General features: G+C 36.1%; 1 protein-coding gene across 3 annotated transcripts in view; it reads left to right on the top strand.

The window, feature by feature from the left end:
* Window positions 1-26,364, top strand: part of NIPAL2 (NIPA like domain containing 2) — a 107,503-nt gene that overhangs the window by 14,397 nt on the left and 66,742 nt on the right. For all 3 annotated transcript variants that reach the window (XM_008001182.3, XM_008001181.3, XM_073018241.1), the window contains exons 2-3: window positions 20,777-20,845; window positions 22,215-22,386. In XM_008001182.3, the coding sequence (XP_007999373.3) occupies window positions 20,777-20,845; window positions 22,215-22,386 (241 nt within the window). The remainder of the gene's footprint in view (window positions 1-20,776; window positions 20,846-22,214; window positions 22,387-26,364) is intronic.

Raw genomic sequence — 26,364 nt, 5'->3', positions numbered from 1 at the left:
TATTACCATATCCCATCTCCTTGTGGCCAAACCACTGCTCTTGCTCCACAATGTATTACAGGCCAATAACACAATACTACAGGTCAATTTGAAATATCTAAAGAACATTCTGGCACAATAAAAGTAGAATAGAAAATTGTTATTCCAAATACAATGAAAATATCTTAATACTTATCAGTGCTGCTATTTTGAACCTCATTCTATATAAATTGTATGCTGTGGCTGCCACCATGTATTTGCCAAGACATCCTGGAAAAGCCAGAAATTACGCTACAGTGGTGACAACAGTGAGCACTGCAGACATTAATTAAAGGCACCTTCCTGTGTTTCTGGCCTCTACTTGTAACTACATTATTAAGATGTGGAACAACCTTTCCTCCTAACTATTGTCATTGCTTTATTTCATTTGTATTGAGAAAAAGAAACAAATTCTGCTAATTAAAAACTTGTGGTGCATTGACATTGACTAGCCGAAAGGTTATCTATTGCATTCTACAGATAAATAGTGATTCAGACTTGACCTGGGTGCCTTGGGCTCAAAATGTGACTGCTATCTAGCTGTGTGACTTTGCATAAGTCACTTTCCTTCTCTGGCCCTGTTCTCTTCCCTGACCAATAAAAGGACAGGGAAGCTAGGGAGTGGAAGAAAGAAAACAAAAGAAAGAGAGAGATATTTAAACTTCCATTAATTCCAAAATGTTAGAAAAAGAGATAACGTGCTGAATAAGTAATGATGTAAAGTAGACATTTTTAATCTAGTGTAATGGGAAGTTTCTAAGGGCCTGCTCAATGTATGCAAATGATACTTCTGATTACAGGAGTTTGTAGTCATTAAAGTACATTTACCAGAGCTTCTAATTGGAAGCAGTATTTAGTAATGGTTACCTCAAGTTACTGTATGTGTTTGAAGGTAATCAAACCACCATCTTTTAAAAGCATTGCAAATTGGAAGTTTTCCTCTCCAATAACTAGGGGAATTAATGAGGATTTACTGTGTTACTACCATTCACAGGAATGTATTAAATAAATTTAATAAGCATGCAATCAACCTCGAATAATTAGACAAAATTTCAGAAAAAAACATAGAATAAGATGCATCAGTTTATACGGAGTACTATCAGGAAACTGTTTCTGACAGCTGCTTTATACCAATATATTTCTTGTTTTTTTAGTGTAATTCAAATTAACTAGAATTTAAAAGTCAGCAAGCAACTTTTTACTACACTCTTAATTGTTGAAATCTGAACTCTGGGACAAATTTTGCTCTCACAGAAACTGGGTTTTTGGTATATTCCAACCTCAGTTATTAAAAAATAGTTACTCACTGAGATCCTTCTAGGACCAAAGGTCAAAATTTCCTATTTCTAGACAGTTTATATTTGATCCAATAGTTCAGTTCAAATGGTATTTAATAAACAATGTCTCTGTGCTAGGTCTATACTAGTCATTAGTTTACTAGTCATTAGTCATACTAGTTTAAAAGTATTGAGATGAGTTGGTGTGTAAGTCACAGCTCTGCCTTCAAGGAGCTTGTAGTCTAGTGGAGAAATGGCCTTGTAAAAATTAACTGCAGTATTGTACAATACATGTCCTGATAGAAATATATAAGACTCAGTTCAGAAGAGAGAAGTCAGGAAAGGTAAACTGGAAGATGGATCTGAGGAAATTATCCAGAATTCAGGACAAAGAGATAAAGAGTTGGAAAATATAGAAGACATCTTAGGAAACAAGGGGTTAGAATGAAAAGACCTAATGTATGAGTAAGAGGAGTTCCAGATGGAGAACAGAGAGAGAACAAAGGGTAGATGACATTTAAAGGGATAATGGTGAAGAGCTTAACAGAATTAGTGAAAGACATGAATCCTCAAATTGAGGAAGCATGAGTCCCCCCAAAAAACATAAATCACATATACAGAAATTGTAGTAAAATTGCAAACAAACAAACAAACAAACAAAAAACCATGACAGAGAAAATCTTAAAAGCATTCTGAGAAAAATAACAGATTACCTACAAAGGAGAAACAATTAGACTAACAACCTACTTCTCAACAACAACATTACAGGCCAGAAGTCAACAGAATAATATCATAAAGTGCTGAGTAAAATTACTGTCAGTCAGCCTATACTTCTATACTCTAGAGGAAAGATGAAGATATTTGCAGATAACTAACAAACAGAGAGTTTGTTAATTCAAAGAATTTTATTGAAAGAGCTACTAAAGCAGGAAGAAGGACACTGAAGTCAGAAGAAACAATAAGATGCAAGAACATAATATCCAAAACATGAAAACAACCTAAATATCTATCAACTGATGAATGGATAAATAAAATGTAGTATGTTCATGCAATGGAATATTTAATAGCCATAAAAAGAAATAATACATGCTCTAGAGGTGATACACACTGATACATGCTACAATGTGATGGGCCTTGAAAACATTATGCTAAGTAAAAGAAACCAGGCATAAAAGGCCACATACTGTATGAGTCCATTTATATAAAATGTCCAGAATGGGCAAATTCATACAGACAGAATGTAAATTGATGGCTGCCATGGACTGTGGGGAGGAGGGAATGGGAAATGACTGCTAAATGGCTATGGAGTTTCTTTTTGAGGTGATGAAAATATTCTTTTTTGGTTTGTTTTTTTTTTTTTTTTGAGACGGAGTCTCACTCTGTCACCCAGGCTGGAGTGCAGGGGTGCGACCTTGGCTCACTGCCACCTCTGCCTCCCAGGTTCAAGCAATTCTCCCATCTCAGCCTCCCAAGTAGCTGGGAGTACAGACATGTACCACCATGCCCAGTTAATTTTTGTATTTTTTATTACTAGTAGAGATGGAGTTTCATCTTGTTGGCCAGGCTGGTCTGGAACTCCTGACCTCAAGTGATCCACCCACTGCAGCCTCCCAGAGTCCTGCAGTTACAGGCATGAGCCACAGTGTCCAGCCAGGTAATGAAAATATTCTGAAATTAGATAGTAGTGATGGCTGCACAACTATATGAGTATATTAAAAACTATTGAGTTGTACACTTTAAGAGGTTGAACATTTTGGAATGTAAATTATATCTCAATAAAGCTGTTATTTAAAATAAAAACAGTGGTGAGCAAGAAATGGGTAAACATGGGCTGGGTGTAGTGGCTCACGCCTGTAATTCCAGCACTTGGGGAGGCCAAGTTGGGCAGATCACTTCAGGTCAGGAGTTCAAGACCAGCCTGGCCAATATGGTGAAACCCTATCTCTACTAAGAATACAAAAATTAGCCTGGCATGGTGCCATGCACTAGTTCCAGCTACTCAGGAGGCTAAGGCAAGAGAATCAGTTGAGCCCAGGAAGTGGAGGTTGCAATGAGCCGAGATCATGCAACTGCACTCCAGCCTGGGCAACAGAGTGAGACTGTCTTAAAAAAAAACAAAACGAAAGAAAGAAAAGAAAAAGAAAAAGAAAGAAAGAAAGAAAGAAAGAAAGAAAGAAAGAAAGAAAGAAAGAAAGAAAGAAAGAAAGAAAGAAAGAAAGAAAGAAAGAAAGAAAGAAAGAAAAGGAGAAAGAAAGAAAGAAAGAAATGGGTAAACATGGATAAGTAAGGCAAGTATTGGCTGTATGGAGCAATAATAATTACTAGGAACTCTTATTCATTGCTAGTGGGAATGCATGGTATAGCCACTTTGGAAGACAGTTTAGCAGTTTCTTACAAAACTAAACATTCTCTTACCAGGCAATTCAGCAACCTTGGTATTTACCCACAGGCATTGAAAATTTATGTCTGCACAAAAGCCTGCACATAGATGTTTATAGCAGCTTTATTCATAATTACTAAAATTTGGAAGCAACTAAGGTGTTCTTCAGTAGCTGAATAGATAAACAAACTGTGGTACATCCAGATAATGGAATATTATCAAGCCATGAAAGACATAGAAGTTGAAATTCATACTACTAAGTGAAAAAAGTGAATCTGAGAAGGCTATATACTATATGATTCCAACTATATGATATTTTAGAAAAGGCAAAACTATGGAGACAGTAAAAAGATCAGTGATTGCTGGGGGCTGTGGGTAGGAAGGGATGAATAGGTGAGCACAGAGGATTTTTAGGGCAGTGAAACTATTCTATATATCATTATAATAAAGGTGGATACATGTCATTGTACATTTACCAAAAGCCATAGAGGATAAAAAACTAACAGTGAACCCTAATGTAAACTATGAACTTTGGGTGATGATGATGTTTCAATGTAGGCTCATGAAATGTAACAAATATATTACTCTTGATTCCTGAGGGATGATGTTAATAATGGGAAAGGCTGTGCATGCATGGAGGCAGGGAGGAAATGGGAAATCTGTACCTTCCTCTCAATTTTGCTGTAAACCTAAAACTACTCTAAAAAAAATACTGGTTAAAAAATAATAATAACCATGACTAATTTGAGGACATAAATACAAGGTAGAACTGATACACTAGTCAACAACATAATGAGATAGGAGAGAAGAAAGATTGTAGTTAAAACAAATGGAAGCTTTTATAATGCTCAGGAGGCTGGGAATATTAATTAATTTTTAGAATTTATGTCAAGAATGCAGATAAATTAGTGGAGAAACTGGATCACTCATATATTGCTGGTGGGAAAGTAAAATTGTACAACTCTGAAAAATAGTTTGGCAGTTCCTTTCAAAACTAAAAATGGACTTACCACACAAACCAGCAATTACACTTTCGGGCATTTATCCCAGAAAATGAAGATTATTTTCATGTAGAATTGGTACATGAATGTTCAAAGAAGCTTTATTCAAAATAGCCCCAAACTGGAAACTACTCAAAAGTCATTCAGTGAGTGAATAATTAAACAAACTGTGGCATATTCACACCATGGAATACTATTCAGCAATGAGAAGGAATGACCCAACAACTTAGATGAGACTCAAGGAAATTCTGCTTAGTGAAAAAAGGCAATTTCAAAAGTACACATACTTCTAGATTCCATGTATGTAACAATATTTTTGAAATAACAGAAATGGAGAATGGATTGGATTGAGGTTGGTGGGGGTTAGGAATGGGGAGGGAAACAGGATATATCTATAAAGGGGTAATACAAGGGAGTCTTATGCTGATGGTACAGATGAATATTGTGATTGTGGCAGTGGTTACACACACACACACACACACACACATAAATGGGTTCATATATAATTGGTGAAATCTAAATAAGGTATTTATTTACCAATGCCAATTTCTTGGTTTTGATATTTTACTGTAGTTGTGTAAGATGTAAACATTTAGGGAGGGCAGTTAGGGGAAATATGCATAGGAACCCCCTATACATTTATTTGCAACCTACTATGAATCCATAGTTATTTCAAAATTAAAGGTTTAAGAAAATAGCAATACTTACTAAAATAATAGAAATAAGATGTATAACTTCCTAACCAGAAGAGTGAGAGCAAAGAGCGGATAAAGAACACTCAACCAATTCTAACAGGGTATAGGAAAGAAGAAATTAGGATGCAAAGGAAAAGCAAGAATAACTACAGATACACACACACACACACACACACACACACACAAAGATAGTAGAAATAACTGAAACTATGTTGACAATCACAATAAGTATAAGTGGACTAAATTTCCCATTTGACAGAAAATCTCAGTTTAAAACTCCAGTTATTTTCTATATATAAGAGATCCAACTAAAATGTAATGACACAGAAATGATGACAGTAAAGTGATGGAGGAAGAGGAAATATCAAAAGAAAGTGATTATATTAATATCAGACAAAAATAGACTTTAAAACAAAAATATGACTGAGATTAAAAGAGTTATAATGATAAAAGGAACAATTAACTGAGAAGATAAAATAATTCTGAACTTGTATATACCTAACAGTATAGCCTTAAAATATGTAATACAAAATTCAGCAGATTTAAAAGGAAAAAGATGTCTAAATCCATATTTGTGGTAGATTTTTAATAGATCTCACTTGGCAACTGAAAGACAAAGCAGTACAAAATTTAGTAAGATTGTTGAAGATTTGAGCAATGTATTAATGGAGATAGATGGGATGGATGGGTGGATGGATGGATAGATAGATAGATAGATAGATGATAGATAGAATATGTAAAGTATATATATATATATGTATAATATTAGCAACTAAATACTTTATTTTCAAGCATACATAGAACACTTACAAACCTTGACCACACGCTACCTGGTCACAAGACAAATTTCTACTTATACCATGTATTAGGTCATAATGCAAATGTTGATTTCACACACAGCACATTTCTGACCTCAACTCAATAAAATTAGAAATTATTAAAGTGGTAACCTACTTCATTTGGTTGAAAACCAACTACCCCATTCACTTAGAATTTTTTTCAGAAAACATACTTTTGAATAATATTGAGGCTCAGATGAAAATCATGAGATAATTAGAAACTATTTAGAACTAGGCCGGGCGCGGTGGCTCAAGTCTGTAATCCCAGCGCTTTGGGAGGCCGAGACGGGTGGATCACGAGGTCAGGAGATCGAGACCATCCTGGCTAACACGGTGAAACCCCGTCTCTACTAAAAAATACAAAAAACTAGCCAGACGTGGTGGCAGCGCCTGTAGTCCCAGCTACTTGGGAGGCTGAGACAGGAGAATGGCGTGAACCCGGGAGGCGGAGCTTGCAGCGAGCTGAGATCATGCCACTGCACTCCAGCCTGGGTGACAGAGCGAGACTCTGTCTCAAAAAAAAAAAAAAAAAAAAGAAAGAAACTATTTAGAACTAAATGACAATGACTATGTATGTCCAAACTACATATGAAGCTGAAACAGACAGTGTACTTAGAAGGAAATGTAGAGTGGTACTTTCATATATTATTAGATAAGAAGAAAGGGAAAAAGCTAATGAGTTAAGAGTCCAAATGAACAAGATGAAAAAGGAAAAACTGAGTTAACAAAATAAAGATAATAAAAATCTAAGGAAGACACACATTTATTAAATATATCAACCTCAGAAAATTACTTATTTCTGAGAGGGAGAAGAGACTGAAATAGTAATAGCTACATTTGTAGTATTTTGTTTCTTTGGACAAATATCTGTATCTACACATAGTGTGTTTTAAAGTATTTTATTTTCAGTAACACTTTACTGAAATGTAATTCACATACCATATAATCCACTCATTTAAAGTGTACAATTCGTTGGTTTTTAGTATATCACAAAGTTATGCAACTATCACCACAATTAATTTTAGAACATTTTATCACCTCAAAAAGAAATCCCCTCACCCTTTAGCTGTCATCCCCAAGCCCCTCATTCATCCCAGCCCTAAGAAAACCCCTGATTTATTTTCTGTCTCTACAGATTTGTTATTCTAGACATTTAATATTAATAGAATCATATAATTTGTGATCTTTTGTTACTGAATTCTTCCACTTAGCATAAACTTTTCAAAGTTCACCTAGGTTGTAGCATGTATCAGTACTTCACTCCCTTTTACAGCTGAATAATCTTCCATTATATGAAATGTATCACATTTGTTTATTCATTCATTAGCCAATGTCGGTCATTTCCACTTTGGGGCACTAGGAATAATGGTGCTATGGATATTTGTGTACAAGTTTTTATGTGAACATATGTTTTATTTCTCTTGGATCATTCCTCCTCTGTAATGATAGCCTTTTTATGGACACTTTCAATTCTTTGTTTATCCCAAATATCACTGTGGAGTTTTGTAGTGGGAGTTAATATCACAATGATGTTGAGCATTATTGAAATATTCCTGGAAAAAATAAGCATTTCCTTGGTTTTCAGACATCATAAGTTTATGTGCTATTTCAAGTGGTTTTTTGATTCTACAGAATTGTGTAAGATAGCACACAGTTACAAAAAATTAGCCAGGTGCGGTGCCACGTGTCTGTAGTCACAGCTACTCGGGAGCCTGAGGCAGGAGAATTGTTTGAACCCGGGAGGCAGAGATTGCAGTGAGCCGAGATTGCGCCACTGCACTCCAACCTGGATGACACAGCGAGACTGTCTCAAAAAAAAAAAAAAAAAAAGCACACACTATGATGCTTTTTCTAAACTGGTGTTAAGAATAAACAGATTAATTGTATTGAAACTGTTTCTTAATACACTACATTAACTGGTAATAATATTTTAAATATTAGGCCATTTCTAATAGTCTAAAATATTTATGCATTTAATCAAATGAAATTAAACAAGTTAACTGGTATTCAATAAATCTCCCTTCCTTTTTCCACACCCCAGTCTATGATTATACATTTAACTGCAATTTTTTGCAGCACAATCTTATCCAGTTCCATTATTGCAGATGCAAATATAAATGAGGAATGAAAACAGAACAAAACCTCTGCTCTTGATGATCCTCATTTAGCCAGAGAGAAGTAAGAAAGAGTTAACACCAATCATGAGGTCCTGGAATGAAGATAAGCTCTGAAGTCAAATAGACCTGGGATCCACCAGTAATGGTGGAAATTTAGAAGGTAACTTAAACCTCTCAGGTTCAGTTTCCTCATCTATAGGAAGGGAATACAAATCATTACAAATACTACAAACTGAATACAGCAGAACATCATAAAATTAATTCACCCTGATCAAATGGGCTTTATTCCTGGGAAGCAAGTTTGGTTTAACATACTCAAATCAATAAATGTGATTCACCACATAAGCAGCATTAAAAACAAAACACACGGCCGGGCGCGGTGGCTCAAGCCTGTAATCCCAGCACTTTGGGAGGCCGAGACGGGCGGATCACGAGGTCAGGAGATCGAGACCATCCTGGCTAACACGGTGAAATCCCGTCTCTACTAAAAATACAAAAAACTAGCCGGGCGAGGTGGCGGGCGCCTGTAGTCCCAGCTACTCGGGAGGCTGAGGCAGGAGAATGGCGTAAACCCGGGAGGCGGAGCTTGCAGTGAGCTGAGATCCGGCCACTGCAGTCCAGCCCGGGATACAGAGCAAGACTCCGTCTCAAAAAAAAAACAAAAAAAAACAAAACACACATGATCATCTCAACTGATGTTGAATAAACTTTTGATAAAATTTAACATCATTTCATGATAAAAACCCTCAACAAACTAGGCATCAAAGGAACATACCTCAAAATAGTAAGTGCCATCTATGACAAACCCACAGCCAATAGCATACTAAATGGGCAAAAACTGGAAGCATTCTCCCTAAGAACTGGAACAAGACAAAAATGACAAAAATGTCCACTCTAACCACTCCTATTCAACATAAAAGTTCTATCCGGAGCAGTCAGGCCAGAGAAAGAAATAAAAGGCATCCAAATAGGAGAAGAGGAAGTTAAATTATCTCTCTTCACTGACGATATGATTTTATACCTAGAAAACCCTAATGACTCTGCCAAAAGCCTCCTAGACCTGATAAATGACTTCAGTAGAGTTTCCGGATACAAAATTCACAAAAAATCATAGCATTTCTGTACACCAACAATGTTCAAGCTAAGAGCCAAATCAGGAACACAATCTCATTTACAATAACCACACACAAAAATAAAGTACCTAGGAATACATCTAACTAAGGAGATGAAAGATCTCTACAAGAACTATAAAATACTGTTGAAAGAAATCAGAGATGACCCAAATAAATGGAAAAATATTCCATGTTTATGGATTGGAAGAATCAACATTGTTGAAATGTCTATACTGGCCAAAGCAATCTACAGATGCTATACTATTCCTATCAAATTACAATGTCGTTTTTCACAGAATTAGAAAAAACTGTTCTAAAATTTATATGGTACCAAAAGAGCCTGAATAGCCAAAGCAATCTTAAGCAAAAAGAACAAAGCTAGAAGCATCACCTTACCCAACTTCAAACTCTTCTAGAAGGCTGTCGTAGCAAAAACAGCATGGTACTGGTACAAAAACAGACATATAGACCAATGGAACAGAATAGAGAGCCCAGAAATAAAGCAGCATACCTACAACCAACTGATTTTTGACAAAGTTGACAAAAGCAATGGAGAAAGGACTTCCTATTCAATAAATGGTTCTGGAAAAACTGGCTAACCAAGTGCAGAAGAATAAAACTGCACCCCTCCCTCTCACCATATAAACAAATTAACTCAAGATGGATTAAATATTTAAGTGTAAGACCTCTCAAACTATAAAAATCACCCAAAAGAAAACCTAGGAAATACCCTTCTGGAAATTGGCCTTGGCAAAGAATTTTGACTGAGTCCTCAACAGCAATTGCAACAAAAACAAAAATTGACAGGTGGGACCTAATTAAGCTAAAGAGCTTCTGCACATCCAAAGAGACTATCAACAGAATAAGAAAAAAAAAAAAAACCTATCGAAAGGAAAAAATACTTGCAAACTAAGCATCTGACAAAGATTTATTAGTCTAGAGATTTTGAACTAATATCCAAAATCTGTAAGGAACTTAAACAAATCAACAAGCAAAAATCAAATAATCCCATTAAAAAGTGGGCAAAGAATATAACACTTCTCAAAAGAAGACATACAAGTGGCTAACAAACATATGGAAAACATGCTGAACATCACTAATCATTAGGGAAATGCAAATCAAAACCACAATGAGATACCATCTCATACCAGTCAGAATGGCTATTATTAAAAAGTAAAAAAACAACAGATGCTGTGGAGAAAAATGAACACTTATACATGGTTAGTGGGGATGTAAATTGTTCAGCCCCTGTGGAAAGCAGTTTGGAGATTTCTCAAAAAACTAAAACTAGAACTACCATTTAACCCAGCAATCTCATTACTGGGTATATACCCAAAGGAAAATAAATTGTTCTACCAAAAAGTCGCATGCACTCACATGTTCATTGCAGAACTCTTCACAGTAGAAAAGACATGGAATCAACCTAGGTACCCATCAACAGTGGACTGGATAAAGAAAATATGGTACATACACCATAGAATATTATGCAGCCATAAAAAAGAATGAAATCATGTCCTTTGCAGCAGAATGGATGCAGCTGGATGCCATTATCCTAAGCAAATTAACACAGAAACAGAAAACCAAATATTGCATGTTCTCACTTATAAGTGGGAGCTAAAATATTGGGTATACATGGACATATAGTTGGGAACAATAGACACTGGGGACTCTGGAGGAGGGAGGGGGGCAAGACTTATAAAAAACTGCCTATTGAGTACGATATTCACTGTCTAGGTGACAGGATCAATACAAGCCCAAACCTCAACATCTTGCAAACATACCCTTGAAACAAATCTGCACATGTACCACCTGAATCTAGAAGGAAAAATGGAAATAAATAAATAAAGCTACAATAACCAACAACAGCCACAAATACAATAACCAAAAATAACAATAATCTACTTTGCCTGTACTCCAGAAATGGAACAACTAAGCCTGGATGACAGCACATCTGTTTATGGCATGGTTTACTTAATATTTCAAACCCACCATTGAGACCTACTGCTCAGAAAAATGGACACATCTGAAAATATTACTGCTCATTGACAATGCATCTGGTCACCCAATAACTCTTATGGAGTTGTACAAGGAGATGAATGTTGTTTTCATGCCCACTATCACAACATCCATTCTGCAGCCTATGGATCAATGAGTAGTTTTGACTTTCAAGTCATATTACTTTAAAAATACATTTTGTAAGACTATAGCTGCCATAAATAGTGATTCCTCTGATGGATCTAGCCAAAGTAAATTAAAAACTTTCTGGAAAAGATTCACCATTCCATATGCCATTAAGAACATTCATAATTTGTGGGAGGAAGTCAAAATATCCACCTTCACAGGAATTTGGAAGAAGTTGATTCCAACCCTAGTGATTAACTTTGGAGGAAATAACTGCAGATGTGGTGGAAATAGCAGGAGAACTAGAAGTGGACCCTGAAGATGTCATTGAATTGCTGCCATCTCATGATCAAACTTGAATGGAGGAGGAGTTGCTTTTTACCAATGAGCAAAGAACGTGGTTTCTTAAGATGGAATCTTCTTCTTGTGAAGATGCTGGAAATATTGTAGAAATGGCTCGCTGTAGGTTCAGATGATAATTAGCCTTTTTGGTAATAAAGTATTTTTTAATTAAAGAATGTCTAACTTTTTTAGACATAATGCTATTGCAGTATGTTTATTAAGTATAGGTTACACTATACTTGAACTACAGTGTAGTGTAAACACGACTTTTGTATGCACTGGGAAACCAAAGAGTTTGTGTGACTCACTTTATTGTGGTGGTCTGGAACCAAACCTGCAATATCTCTGAGGTATGCCTGTATAATTTTGCTCATTCCTACTTTATTTTATGGGATTTTTGTGTGTGTGTGTGTGTGTGTTGTTTTTTGTTTTTTGAGACAGTCTTGCTCTGTTGCCCAGGCTGGAGTGCAGTGGTGCGATTTCGGCTCACTGCAACCTCCATCTCCCAGGTTCAAGCAATTCTCCTGCCTCAGCCTCCCAAGTAGGTGGGATTAAAGACATGCACCACCAAATAATTTTTATATATTTAGTAGAGACAGGTTTCACCATGTTGGTCAAGCTTGTCTCGAACCCCTGACCTCAAGTGATCTGCCCACCTCAGCCTCCCAAAGTGCTGGGATTACAGGCATGAGCCACCGCACCTGGCCTTATCCCTACTTTGAACTCGTGGTAATTATTGGACCTGCCACCAGACATTGTTTTTATTGTGTTAGTAAAGACACACACATATTACCAAAAAAAAAAATGCATCATAAGTATTCAAGGAGAAATAGTATAGGGTATTCTTTGATAGATGAGAAAGACTAGGAAAGACTCAACTAGGGTGATATCTACCTTCAACATTCTTTATGAAAAGAAATTATGTATATTCAATTATCTCTTTGCCCACTTGTTTCTGCTCTGTAATTTAAAAACATGTGATTCTCTCAGGTACAGTTTATGGTTGTTCCTACCTCTGTTAATTATTGTATAATATTCAGAACTAAACTTGGACTGAAGAAAGGACAATCTTCTTTTTGTGATTTCTTAGGATGTGAAGTTGAACTCCCACATGATTTTGACAACTATTATTTAATTGTGGGGAATGTGAATATGGTTACTTTTAAATCTCTGAATTTTTGCCTCATGTAGATTCCAGGGGGTGGGGAACAAACTTCAAAGTTAATTCTAACTTCAGGAACTGTAAAGTAAGTTTTATATTCAGGCCATTTTGAAATATGAGTAAATTTTATAATAACCCATAACTTATGGGGAAATGGTAAGAAAGGAAATATTATAATGTGAGCTCTTTTAAACTAATAATGATGGCTTAAAAAGTTAAAATAATAAAATAGTATGATTGGCATTACCAATTAGAAAAATATATATTGACCACGTGCAGTGGCTCATGCCTATAATCCTAACACTTTAGGAGGCTGAGGCAGGAAGATCACTGGAGCCTAGGTGTTTGAGACCAGCCTGGGAAACATAATGAGATCCCCGTCTCTACAAAAATAGAAAAATTAGGTGGGTGTGGTGGCATGCCTGTAGTCCCAGCTACTTGGGAAGATGAGGTGGAAGGATTGCTTGAACCCGGGAGGTCAAAGCTGCAGTGAGCCATCATCATACCACTGAACCCCAGCTTGGGCAACAAAGTGAGACCTTGTTTCAAAAAACAAAAAAGGAAAATAGAATATCCCCTCTAGTTGTACCTACATCTGTGAGTCAAGTCGTTTTCTGAGAAAAATAAATAAAATGCTACATATTTTTATCTCTGGTTCTACAGCATTAAAAAAAAATTGTAATTGGTAGTTTTACCATCCCTCTATTAAGAAAACCAAACTATCACCTATATCTTATAAATATTTTCTATATTCATTAGATTTGGAAGACATTATTGAAAACAAAATGAATGTTGCAATAACATATCATAAAGTTGGTGCACACACCCTGAGGCAAAAAAAAAAAAAAAATGGGGAATAGAGAAACAGCAAAACCTTCATTGACTATGTCTGCCAAGCAATAGGTTGGCAGTTTTGTTTGTTTGTTTGTTTTTTTAAGGAACCATTTATGTGATTGCTTGGTCATTTTAGATACAGATAAAGAAAATAAAGCTTTCTTATTACCTCTTAGTATCGCCTTAGCCCATCACTTTGGATTACTAGCGTGTTGTGTCATACTTTCATAAGTGGACCTCATTCATTTAGGTCTCCAAACTCCTTATGGTATTGTTTTCACCTTACAATTGAGAAAACTGAGAGTCAAAGAAGATAATGGCTTTGCAGGGGTCACTTATAGTGAATACCTGGCAGGGACAGGTCTCCTGACTTTTGGAACAGTGCCTTTTGGTCTGACTTTTAAAATAGCTTGCTGCCTCTATGCCATAGTAACCCTCAGCAAAATGTCTCAGCTTTTTTTGTATCCCCTTCTTCTCACTGTAAGTGATCCACAATATCCACACTCCACTCTCTCATCTTCTTAGTCTACCTTGATATATTATTTCTTGTTGTGTAATAAATCATCCTAAAGTTTAGTGGCTTAAAATTACAAACATCAATGAGTGCTTTGGAATCAATTGGTCAGCTGGGGGTTCATTGATGTGGGTCAGACTTGGCTGAGTCCACCTGGGTTCACTCATGCCTCTGCACCGGCTGGTATGTCAGCTGGGGGCTGGCTGCTCTAGGGAGGGCCCCCTACTGGGGTTGAACATTGACTGACTATTGATTAGGGCCGTAGACACGAGCGCAGCAGGGTTGTGTGCGTCCCCATCTGTCATCACCCAGCAGGCTAGCCTGGGCTTGTTCTCAAAATATTTCATAACCAGAAGCATGTCATACTTTTTGAGGCCTAGTCTTGGAACCAGCACACTTTCACTGCATTTGTAGCCTGAATTCAAGGGGATAGGGAAATACACTGTTCTTCCTAACAGGAGGAGGTACAAGACTACCTGGCCAAGGGCACGGATACAGGGAGGAGTAAGCAAGCGTGTCCATTTTTGCAATCTGCCATACTCCAATTACTTCCAAATAACTTGTCTGATACATTCATATTAAGATATTAATAATGTAATCATGTATACCTTTCCAGGAATATCTGCTTTGGGCAAAAATAAACCTGTGATAAGAATATTTAAAGGAACGGCAGCATAATGCTGTCTTGATGAAGAATTATGTATTTTTTTATTTTGTTGCCTGTGCATTTGGTGTCATAGCCAAGAAATGACTGCCAAATCCTGCCACCATTTTTTTAATACCCAGACTATTAAAAGAAAAACTTCAGCTGAATTGAATTTAAAGGAGCTTAATTTAGTAACAAATGATTGAATCAGGCAGCCCCCAGAATCACAACAGATTCAGAGAATCTCCAGGGATGCCTCGTGGTCAGAACAAATTTATAGACAAAAAAACGGAAGTGGCGTATAGAAGTCAGAAGTGAGATACAGAAACAGCTGAATTGGTTACAGGTTGTCATTTACCTTATTTGAACACAGTTTGAACACTCAGAAGTGTATGACTGGTTGAAGTATGGCTTATGGCATTGGCCAGGACTCAGCTATTGTTACAGGCACATATTCCTAAGTTTGGGTTTCAGTCTTGTCTACCCACTAAGTTGGGTTGCAGTTCACCCACAAGGACTCAAATGTAGAAGTACAGAGTCCTTCTCAGGCCATATTTAGTTTGCTTTAACACTGTTGACCCTGGGCCAGGGAGCTATTCTGTAGCAGGTGAGTTTTTCCTTACTTCTCCAAGTTAAAGCACACTCTGACGTACTTCACCACCAATTTTGTATTGTTATAAAATACACGTAATATAAAATTTTACCATTTTAGCTATTTGTAAGTGTACACTTCTGTGGCACTAAGCACACTGTCATTGATGTGCAGCTGTCATCATATCCACCTCCAGAATTTTTTCATCTATCCCAACTTTATATCCATTAAACACAAATTCCCCATTCTTCCCTCCCCTCACTCTGGCAACCACCATTCTACTTTCTATCTTCATGAATTTCCCTCATGTAAGTAGAATCACACAACATTTGTTCTTTTGTGACTGGCTGATTTCACTTAGCATAACGGCCTCAAGGTTGTAGATAAAAGTCGTCAAACTCTGTAAAATATTTGAAGAGATTTATTCTGAGCCAAATATGAGTGACCAATGGCCTATGGCACAGCTCCAGGAGATTATAAGAACATGTGCCCAAGGTGGTCAGGCCACAGCTTGGTTTTATACATTTTAGGGAGATATAAGACATCAATCCATACTCATAAGATGTGCATTGCTTCCGTCTGGAAAGGGGGAACAACTGGAAGTGGGGGCTTCCAGGTCGTGGGCGAATTCAAGCTTTTCTAATTGGCAATTGGTTGAAAGAGTTATTATCTAAAGACACAGAATCAATAAAAATGAATATCTGGGTTGTGGAGACCAAGGTTCTATTATGCAGATGAAGCCTCTGGGTAGCAGGCTTCAGAGCTCTCATCAGACCTAAAAAGGTACCTGAGTCTTAGTAAATTCTCTCCTGGATCAGGGAAAAGACCTGGAAAAGGATGGAGATTCTCTACAGAACGTAGATTTTCCCCATAAGAGACAGCTTTGCAGGGCCATTTCAAAATATGTCAAAGAAATAGGCCAGGTGTGGTAGCTCACACCTGTAATCCCAGCACTTAGGTAGGCCGAGGCGGGAGGATCATGAGGTCAAGAGATTGAGACCATCCTGGCCAACATGGTGAAACCCTGTCTCTACTAAAAATACAAAAATTAGCCGCTGAGATCATGCCACAGTATTCCAGCCTGGTGACAGAGCAAGACTCCATCTAAAAAAGAAAGAGAGAAAGAAAGAAAGAAAGAAAGAAAGAAAGAAAGAAAGAAAGAAAGAAAGAAAGAAAGAAAGAGAGAGAGAGAGAGAGAGAGAGAGAGAGAAAGAAAGAAAGAAAGAAAGAAAGAGAGAGAGAGAGAGAGAAAGAGAGAGAGGGGAAAGAAAGAGAAAGAAAGAAAGAAAGAGAAAGAAAGAAAGAAAGAGAGAGGGGGAAAGAAAGAAAGAAAGAAAGAAAGAAAGAAAGAAAGAAAGAAAGAAAGAAAGAAAGAAAGAAAGAAGAGAGGGGGAAAGAAAGAAAGAAAGAAAGAAAGAAAGAAAGAAAGAAAGAAAGAAAGAAAGAAAGAAAGAAAGAAAGAAAGAAAGAAAGAAAGAAAGAAAGAAAGGAAGGAAGGAAGGAAGGAAGGAAGGGAAAGAAAGAAAGAAAGAAAGAAAGAAAGAAAGAAAGAAAGAAAGAAAGAAAGAAAGAAAGAAAGAGGGGGAAAGAAAGAAAGAAAGAAAGAAAGAAAGAAAGAAAGAAAGAAAGAAAGAGAAAGAAAGAGAGAGAGAGAAAGAGAGAGAGGAAAGAAAGAAAGAAAAAGAAAGAAAAGGAAGAAAGAAAGAAAGAAAAGAAAGAAAGAAAGAGAGAGAGAGAGAGAGAGAAAGAAAGAAAGAAAGAAAGAAAGAAAGAAAGAAAGAAAGAAAGAAAGAAAGAAAGAAAGAAAGAAAGAAAGAAAGAAAGAAAGAAAGGGGGGTAAAATACTTTGATTCCTTTCAGGGCCTGCTATCTGTCATGTGATGCTATACTAGAGTCAGGCTGGAATTTGGTGTCTTATTGCTATAAAAAGTCTGTTTTGTCAGTCTTCAGATCTTTGTTTTAATGTTAATGCTGGTCAGTTGTGCCCTAATTCTAAAGGAAGGAGGGTATAATGAGGTATGTCCCAACCCCCACTTCCCATCATGGCCTAAATTAGTTTTTCAGGTTAACTTTGGAATGCCTTTGGCCTAGGTGAGGGTCCATCAGTCAGTTGAGGGACTTAGAATTTTATTTTCCGTTTATAAGGTTCATCCATGTTGTAGTGTATATCGAAATTTCCTTCCTTTTTAAGGCTGAATAATATTCCATCATATGTATATACTCTATGTTGTTTATGCATTCATTCACTGAGGGACACAGGTTTCTTCCACCTTTTGGCTATTATGAATAATGCTGCTATTATTGAATGTAAGTGTACAAATATCTGTTCAAATCCCTGTTTTGACTTCTTTTGGATATGTACCCAAAAGTGGAATTGCTAGACCATATGGTAATCCAGTGTTTAATTTTTTGAGGAATCTCCATGCCATTTTCCACAGTGGCTGCACCATTTTACATTCCCACGAGCAACGCACAAGTGTTCCAATTTCTCCCCATCTTTGCTAACACTTCTTTCCTTTTTTTTTTTTTTTTTAATTATAGCCATCCTAATGGATGTGAAGTAGTGACTCATTGTGGTTTTGATTTGCATTTTCCTAATGATTAGTGATACTGAGCATCTTTTCATGTGTTTATTGGCCATTTGTGTGTCTTCTTGGAGAAACAGCTATTCAAGTCCTTTGCCCATTTTTTAATCAGGATGTTTATTTTTTGTTGTTGAATTGTAGGCATTCTTTAAATATTCTGAATCTCAATCCAGATATATGATTTACAAATATTTTCTCTCATTCCATGGGTTGCCTTTCACTCTGTTGATAGTGCATGTTGATGCAAAAAGTTTTTAATCTCAGCCAGGCATGGTGGCTCATGCCTGTAATCCCAGCACTTTGGGAGCTGAGGCAGGCAGATCACTTGAAGTCAGGAATTCAAGACCAGCCTGACCAACATGGCAAAACACCATTTCTACTAAAAATACAAAAATTAGCTGGGTGTGGTGGCATACGCCTGTGGTTCCAGCCACTTCGGAGGCTGAGGCACGAGAATTGCTTGAACCTAGGAGGCAGAGATTGCAGTGAGCCGAGGTCATGCCACTGCACTCCAGCCTGGGTAACAGAGCAAGATTCTGTCTCAAAAAAAAAAAAAAAAAAAAAAAAAAAAAAAAAAAAAAAACAGTTTTTAATCTTGGTGAAATACAATTTATCTATTTTTTTCAATGCCTATGCTTTGGTGTCATATCCAAGAAATTATTGCCAAACCCTGCCACCAATTTTTAAATACCCAGCCTGAATCCATTTAAACTGTTCAGTGAATGACTTAAAGAATTTTAAAGTGAGTTATTTCTATTCAACAATGTACTTTTGTAATTAAGGGAGATGTTAATAAATATCCATTCATGGCCCAAGTTTTTTCTCAGTCTTCATTTTCCTGATTAATGCCAAGTACATTAGATGTAAATAGGAAGCATGGAAATAGCACATTGTATTGTACCTCAATTGTTTCCCCATGAGGGATCGTGATCAAAATTATTACCAATTGCCTCTCTTAGGAAAAGAAAATTCTTAACTGATTAAAGACCATGGATATTATATATCAACTATATAATGAGTTTTCAACTTTTTACTTCATTTAAAAAATACTAAATTTCATTTCTAAATACTAAATTTCATGCCATACTTGAGTCAGGCTGGAATTTGGTGTCTTATTGCTACAAAAATCACATATAATAAAGCTCTAAAACTTCAAAGACATTTTGCATTCTGAAAAGGGTTCTTTGTGGTTGCAATGCTCATTTGAAATTCAAATAACTTCTTGGAATTTGAAGCTAGCTAGAAGTTACGTACTGTAGAATAAGAGGGAGATGATCCTTTGTATCATTGCTAATTTATACTAATAGAAGATATTATACTTTTGGACCTAGATGGGAGCAACAAATGCATCTTTTGAAATCATTAAATAATACATGAGCTATCCATGATAAACATCTTGGGCAATGTGTAAGAACTTACCTTTTAACTTCTATAGTTCTTGTGTTAGATGATTATATACTTTTTCAAGCAAGTGTTTGTTAAATCTTCAATTTTATATTGCAGTAGATGATGCAGAAGACCCAATAGAAAGAAGCATAAGACTTGGTTCTTTTCCCTCAGAGAATTTGAGCAAACATGATAATATTAAAGAATAAATAAGGGAGGCTTACCATTTAGAATCTGAGAAAGTCAAGGTGGGCCGAGGTGGTCTGAGGAGGTCTCAAGGAGATGGACCTCTGCAGGCCAAGAGGGCGAGGTTTGGTTGGAGTGAGTGAGAGGCACACCTGCACGACCTAGGAGAGCAGTGACATGAGAAAGTGTCACATCTGGCTGGAGGATAGCACGTGCCACATACCTGAGATAGAGGAAGCACATTAAAAGTAAGTTATGGACAGAGGGCTGGGTGAGGACTAATTGTGGTGAGCTGGTATAGTAGTTTATTGTTTGATATAGTAGACTGTAGAGAATCATTGTAGGTTTTTGACCAGGGGAGTAGTAGGAAAATTTAGCCCATCTCCAGTGGAGATCATAGAGCCTTAGAAGTAAAGGGATTTCTGGAAACATCTTACCTAATATCCCATTTTAACTTAGGCCAGAGAAGTGAAATAACTTGCTCAAAAGGTCACCCAGTTAGAAAAGAGCAAATCTGTGTCTCAGATTTATCCTTTACCTTGTAGTCTGATTATCTTTCTTTCATATCATAGTCCTCCAAAACCTATTAGAGAAAAGAAAATAAAAAGAAAGGATACATAAGAAGCAGCATCTTGATAGGAAAAAGCCAAATAAATATTTTATTTATATTAGTAAATGAGGCAGGCAAATATCTAGAGAATTCATAGAGGACCAAGTGATTTCTTAAAAATAGTGTCTGAAAAAAGTGAAAAACTAATTCTAATTAAATCATATTAATAGGTATTTATGGTATTAATTGGTTATTCTACATTACTATAAGAATGTGTAATTTTTATCAAACCTACCCTAGCAAATGGGTGCTAAGCTAAAGCTGAATTACTGAACAAATGAATGAATACCTAAATTTGTCTTTTTTCTTCCAGTAAATATCTTACAAGTATTATTTAAGGAAAACATTTTCTTTTACAGATTCACCTTTTTGGAGTTTTGCTGGCCATTTTAGGAAACTTGCTGATCAGCATTTCTCTAAATATTCAGGTAAGAAAAAAGCTTATTTTTCTAGCACTGTAGATTAATCCAGGGACACATTATGACTCTCATGGGCCTTGGAAACTTTTGTCTTTGTGGCTCTTTTCTCCATAAAAATTATAAAAATATATATATATTATGACCTCATTGGTGTAAAGAGAAATATAATGCAAGCTGGAGTGCATTCATTTTTCTTCTTCTTCTGATTTTAAAAGAAATTAATTTTGGGGGGTGTGGAGTGGGCTCTGACAGTATTGTAGACCCTAGCTAGTAAGGGGCCTATGGTGTCACTGGTTTGATTTAAAGTACTTTGATTTCTTTCATAGCCTTCACCTCAGGTGGGATATGGATACTTTTTAGAAGCAGTTCATAAAAGTACAGATTATAGGGTTTTTTCCCCTTTCTTTAAAATGCTCTTAAATATGCCAGTATAGACTAATGGTCTTGAGGAAAGAATGTAGAATACAAAATAGGAACTATAATTGAACATGAATTAGGAACCTGAATAAATTGCTGATTTGCTAAATGTAAATTGAAGGAAATATGAATTTTTAACCAAATCAGGAATTAAATAAACCATTTTGAATCATTTAATGAATCAGTTTGAATTAGAATCAAATTGCTGCAGTCTCTAAAATGATTTGAATCAAAATAAACCTGAACATCAAAATATCTCCCAGAATGTTATATGGTAATTCCCTCTTAACCTCAGGGGATAAATTGCAAGACTCCCAGTGGATGTCTGAAACTAGAGCTAATACTGAACCCTATTCAGTATATACTATGTTTTTCCTATACATACATACCTATGATCACATTTAATTTATAACTTAGGCACAGTAAAAGATTAACAACAATAGCTAATAATAAAATAGAACAAGTAAGTAAGATAAGGGTTACCTGAACACAAGCCCTGTGCTATTGCAACAGCTGATCTGATAACCGAGAGGGCCACTGAATGACTAAGGGACGGGGAGCATCTGTAGCCTGGATACATTGGACAAAGGGAGGATTCACATACCAGGCGGGACAGCAAGAGATTTCATCCTGCTACTCAGAAGAGAATGCAATTTAAAATGTATGAAATGTGTATTTCTGGAATTTTCCATCTAATATTTTCTGACCATGGGTAACTGAAACCACAGAAAATGAATCCGTGGATCGAGGGGTGACCACTATATTTGTTTATACAAATCTTTGCTAGAAAATGACCTAGTATAATTTTCAATAATTCCCCAAAAATGTATTTGTTTTTTAAAAAATACAAAAATAAATTAGTGTTCTTATAAAAAGAATTAAAGGAATACAAAAGAAAAAAAAGTGGCATTCCCCTCATAGCTCAGAATGTTTTCTTATTTATCTTCTGATTTACTTTCAGAAATATTCTCACCTTCAGCTGGCACAACAGGAGCACCCAAGGCCATACTTCAAGAGTGTGCTATGGTGGGGTGGTGTCCTGCTGATGGCCGTGGGAGAGACGGGGAACTTCGCAGCCTATGGATTTGCTCCCATTACTCTGATCGCTCCGTTAGGCTGTGTGTCTGTTACAGGTAAGCCTTTGTGTGTTTTGACAAACAGAAACTTAAAGAGCAGAAAAATTGAGAAAAACACACAACTGAAACAACAAATGCACCAAAAAAGAAAGTCTATTGCCTGGTTTCTTAGCACATTAACATGGAACAATTATTCTGCTAATTTCAGCGATCCGTTGTCATGCTGTCACATTAACCATGAAGAAACTTGCAGTTTGTCACTCTAACACTTATCTGTGAAAGCCTGATGCCTGAGTCTTAATAAATTAACAGTGACAGAAAATGTTATACTATGCTTGTAATCATTAATGAGTTACCTAAAAGCATTTGTAATGCAATGTTTTATTCATATGTTAAACTGATAATACCTGTGGTTAGAGTCTTTGATGTCTGGTCTTGACTTCATAGTTTAGTATCTGTTTGACATTAAGAATTAAATATTGGTTATTCTACATTACTATAAGAATGTGTAATTTTACAGTAATGTCACAAATATCTACTTTGAAATTTTATGTAATTTACTAAATACATTTAGAAAACAGAAAATGAGATGTTGTGAAAGACTTTTAAAAAAAAGAGCAAAAATCACTGCTAAAAAGGAGAACAAATTCTCTAAGCCCTGTTAAAATCAATAAAATCTTTTTGGTTTTACTCTTTATCTGTTGCTATGGAAACAGAATGTTTCTAAATTTGCGTGAATTTAGAAACTTCATTGAAATAGAAACAACTTGATAGTCATTATCTGTTAACAACTAGATCAAGCATATCACATGTTTACATATCCCAATTTAAATGTTCCTCCTAAACAACTATATGATATTCTTAAAGAAAACATTATTTAAATTGAAACAATGCAGATTCAGAGAATTTTATTTTATTTTGTAAGTCATTTATCTCAATCATTTAAAATATTTTATTTAAAATACTTGAATGAGGTATAACAGAATATTTAGCAAAAACACACTTACTTTGCTTTCTAGAAATAGCCTACTTAAAAGAGCCATCCTGTTACTACTCTGAAGAGGCACACAATTTATGTAATCATTTACTGTTTTTAACATTCCAATAGAATAAGCAAATTGGGTAAACCTCACTTTGTATTTAGTAAACCACAAAACATGTACATTTAGATATTTTATGTTTTCAAAATCTAAGAAATAACAGATAAAAGATCTAGTTATATGGTGAACTTGGGATCCCTCCAGACTCTTGCTGTCTTGAAAATATTGTTTTATTCTACAATAATGACTGTGTATGTCATGCTTATCTTTAGTTTTGTTCCTTACTTTATGCTGTTTCCATGAAATAGCCAGAGAAAAATGTGTCCGGGCATATTAGATAGATAACTGGGGAAGGCAGGCGGTGAGTGCACCATATGGTATTGAAATTCTCCATTTATCTCACGTCTCCTGGTCCTGGGAAGTATTTTGCAGGAGTGGGGTATAAGAAAAAGGGTGCTACCCCAGGTGGTTCAGACAAGGGGAAATATTGTTGTAAAGATCAGAGATTTCACAGAAATGAGATATAACCAGACCTCATGGGGCCTGAAGTGAGAATGGGGCAGTTTTCAGGACTTCAGGGTCAGCAGTCGTACCCTTCCTAGACCTTCAGTGAAGCTGCCTGTGAGTCTGCCCATCTTGGCAAGACTTGATCCAAGCTCTCATTAAAAACTGAAAGCTGAAGCTTTCCAAACTTCCACTCAGAAAGAGTGTCCTATTCTCCCAAGTCCCCTGTGAGCCGGTCCACCCACCTTCAAACTCGGAGCCCACTGCCTTGACAGATGGGCTTTTTCTTCATGCTATAGATTATTTTTCTTTGTGTGCTGTTAGCCCCAATTAATGTTTCAGCTTCAGAACATTTTTAGTTACCTCCCTCTCTGTCCATCTGAAATGATTCAAAGATGTGAACTTACAGCCTCAAACACAACTCATTTCCTACTTTACAATCTTTGCACACAGTAATGTATGTTCATAAATAGTATTCCCACAGCAGTCCTGAGCTGGATTTAAGTCATTGTAAAGCTTTGTGGGTGGGTGAGGGACTGCTGGTGATGGAGGATTTTCCCTAGAACAAACCCCTGCTACCTTGAAATTCTTTATAAAGATCCTAGAAACTCTAGAGAATTTGAAGGAAAAGGGAAAGTATAAACCAGATGTGTCTTATGTATGTGTCTACAGATGAAGCAGAAAATCCACACTTTTCTATGTTAAAACTTTTTTTCGGTATCATTTCTTGGGAGCTTTAAGAAATCAAATCTCCCATTGAATTTGAATAAAAAATAAAACCTGTTGCAGTGTTGCATGGGAAACTGCAGATTCTTTTCTGATTTTTCTTCTGTCTTTTGTTGCTTTTCTAAGAGAAGGAGACAGAGAAACTATTAAAATCCAGAACACTTACAATAGTTTTAGCCCTTAAATCCAAGTGTGTTAAGTCCCTTAAATCTTTTATCTTCCTCCCTCTCCTTAGACAGTCTGGTTCACACCAACACATTCTGCTCCATTTTTCCTTTCCAGAAGTAGGGAGAGACAGTGCGGGTAAACACGTGGACCAGTTTTACTACACTGATGATTGCTAATATGCCAGACCTGCTATTTTGTCTCACATAATCAAAATTCCTGCTCCTTTTGTATACTTTGAGTATAATATATATTTGTATACTTTTGAGTATAATATATTCAATTAAATATTAAATATAAATTAAATATATAATATTTAATATATTTATGTTTAATAATATAAATACAATTTTATTGATTGTATTTAATATATTTAATATAATTGTATTAATTATACTTAATATAATTATATTGATTATATTTAATATATATTTAATATATTGATTATATTTAATAAGTTATATTAAATTTTATTTTGTTATATATTTAATATATATTAAATATAGTTCTATATTAATAGATACTATACTAATTGAATATGTATTCAATTAAAGTATGCATGTCATATGATTGACATATATATGTCTGACATATATGCTAGTCACATATAGGACTCATTTGTAAGAAGCACCACAGTTAGCAATATGGGCATTTCAACTTGCCCTCTACCCATGTTTTCCTGCCTTGAAACATCTTTCTTCTGTGATTTTTTCCCCTCTCTCTGTGTGTCCTGCTGTTCCTCACTGACATGCTCAGCTTCAGGCAGCATTTGTCCAACATTAGTTTTACAGGTAGATTCATAGGTGTTCTAAGAAACAAAGAATTCCATAATCAAACAGCATTCTGCAATTTGGGGTTTTAAAGGTGACAGAGGTTTCATTAGTGTAGAGCTTCTTGGGGCCTTAAGACAGGCCCATGCACACTGTGAATCGTGAGAGGCAGATGCAGTACTCCAGGTCTCCAAAACATACTGAGCGCATCTGAGATTCCCTTGATTGTATCTCAAGGCAGTTTTGCAGAAAACCCTTTAGGGAATTCTTAAGGCAAAGCTCACAGGCAGTCACATCGTGCTAGAGACTCAGCCTAAATAACCCGTCTATGCCTCACCGTGAAGACGGCAAAATGGGGAATGATCTCAGTGCACAGGGATGCCCAGGCCTGGGTCCAGCTTTTTAAGAGAGTCAGAACCTTCGTATCCTTGTGTCATCTTTTAATTTTACTTTGTTTTTCTCACTGGAAGTCTTTCTCAATGAATTATAGGTCCAAAATCTATTCTGACTAAAACGCGAATTATACTAGCAGTGTGGTTAATTCTAGATGTGGATTTGTGTAATTCAGAAAGCTTAATTAATGATTTTCAATTTCACCTAGAGGCTAGGTTCAATACTCGCCCTAATAAACCAGGGCAGCAGAAAGGTCAAGAGCTCTAGGACCACACTGCCAGGGTTCAAATCTCAGTTCTGCCACTGGCAAGCTCTGTGACCTTGGGCAAATTATTCAAACCAGTTTATGCCTCAGATCCCTAGCCTGTAAAATGGGAGTGAAGCAGTTTCCATATTAGAGGTCATTGTGGGGAAGAACTGAGTAAATTCAAACATCC

The sequence above is a fragment of the Chlorocebus sabaeus genome, chromosome 8 (genome assembly GCF_047675955.1).
Source record: "Chlorocebus sabaeus isolate Y175 chromosome 8, mChlSab1.0.hap1, whole genome shotgun sequence".
NCBI lineage: Eukaryota > Metazoa > Chordata > Mammalia > Primates > Cercopithecidae > Chlorocebus > Chlorocebus sabaeus.
Note: the sequence above shows the minus strand (reverse complement) of the source record. Positions and strands in the feature narration are given on the sequence as shown.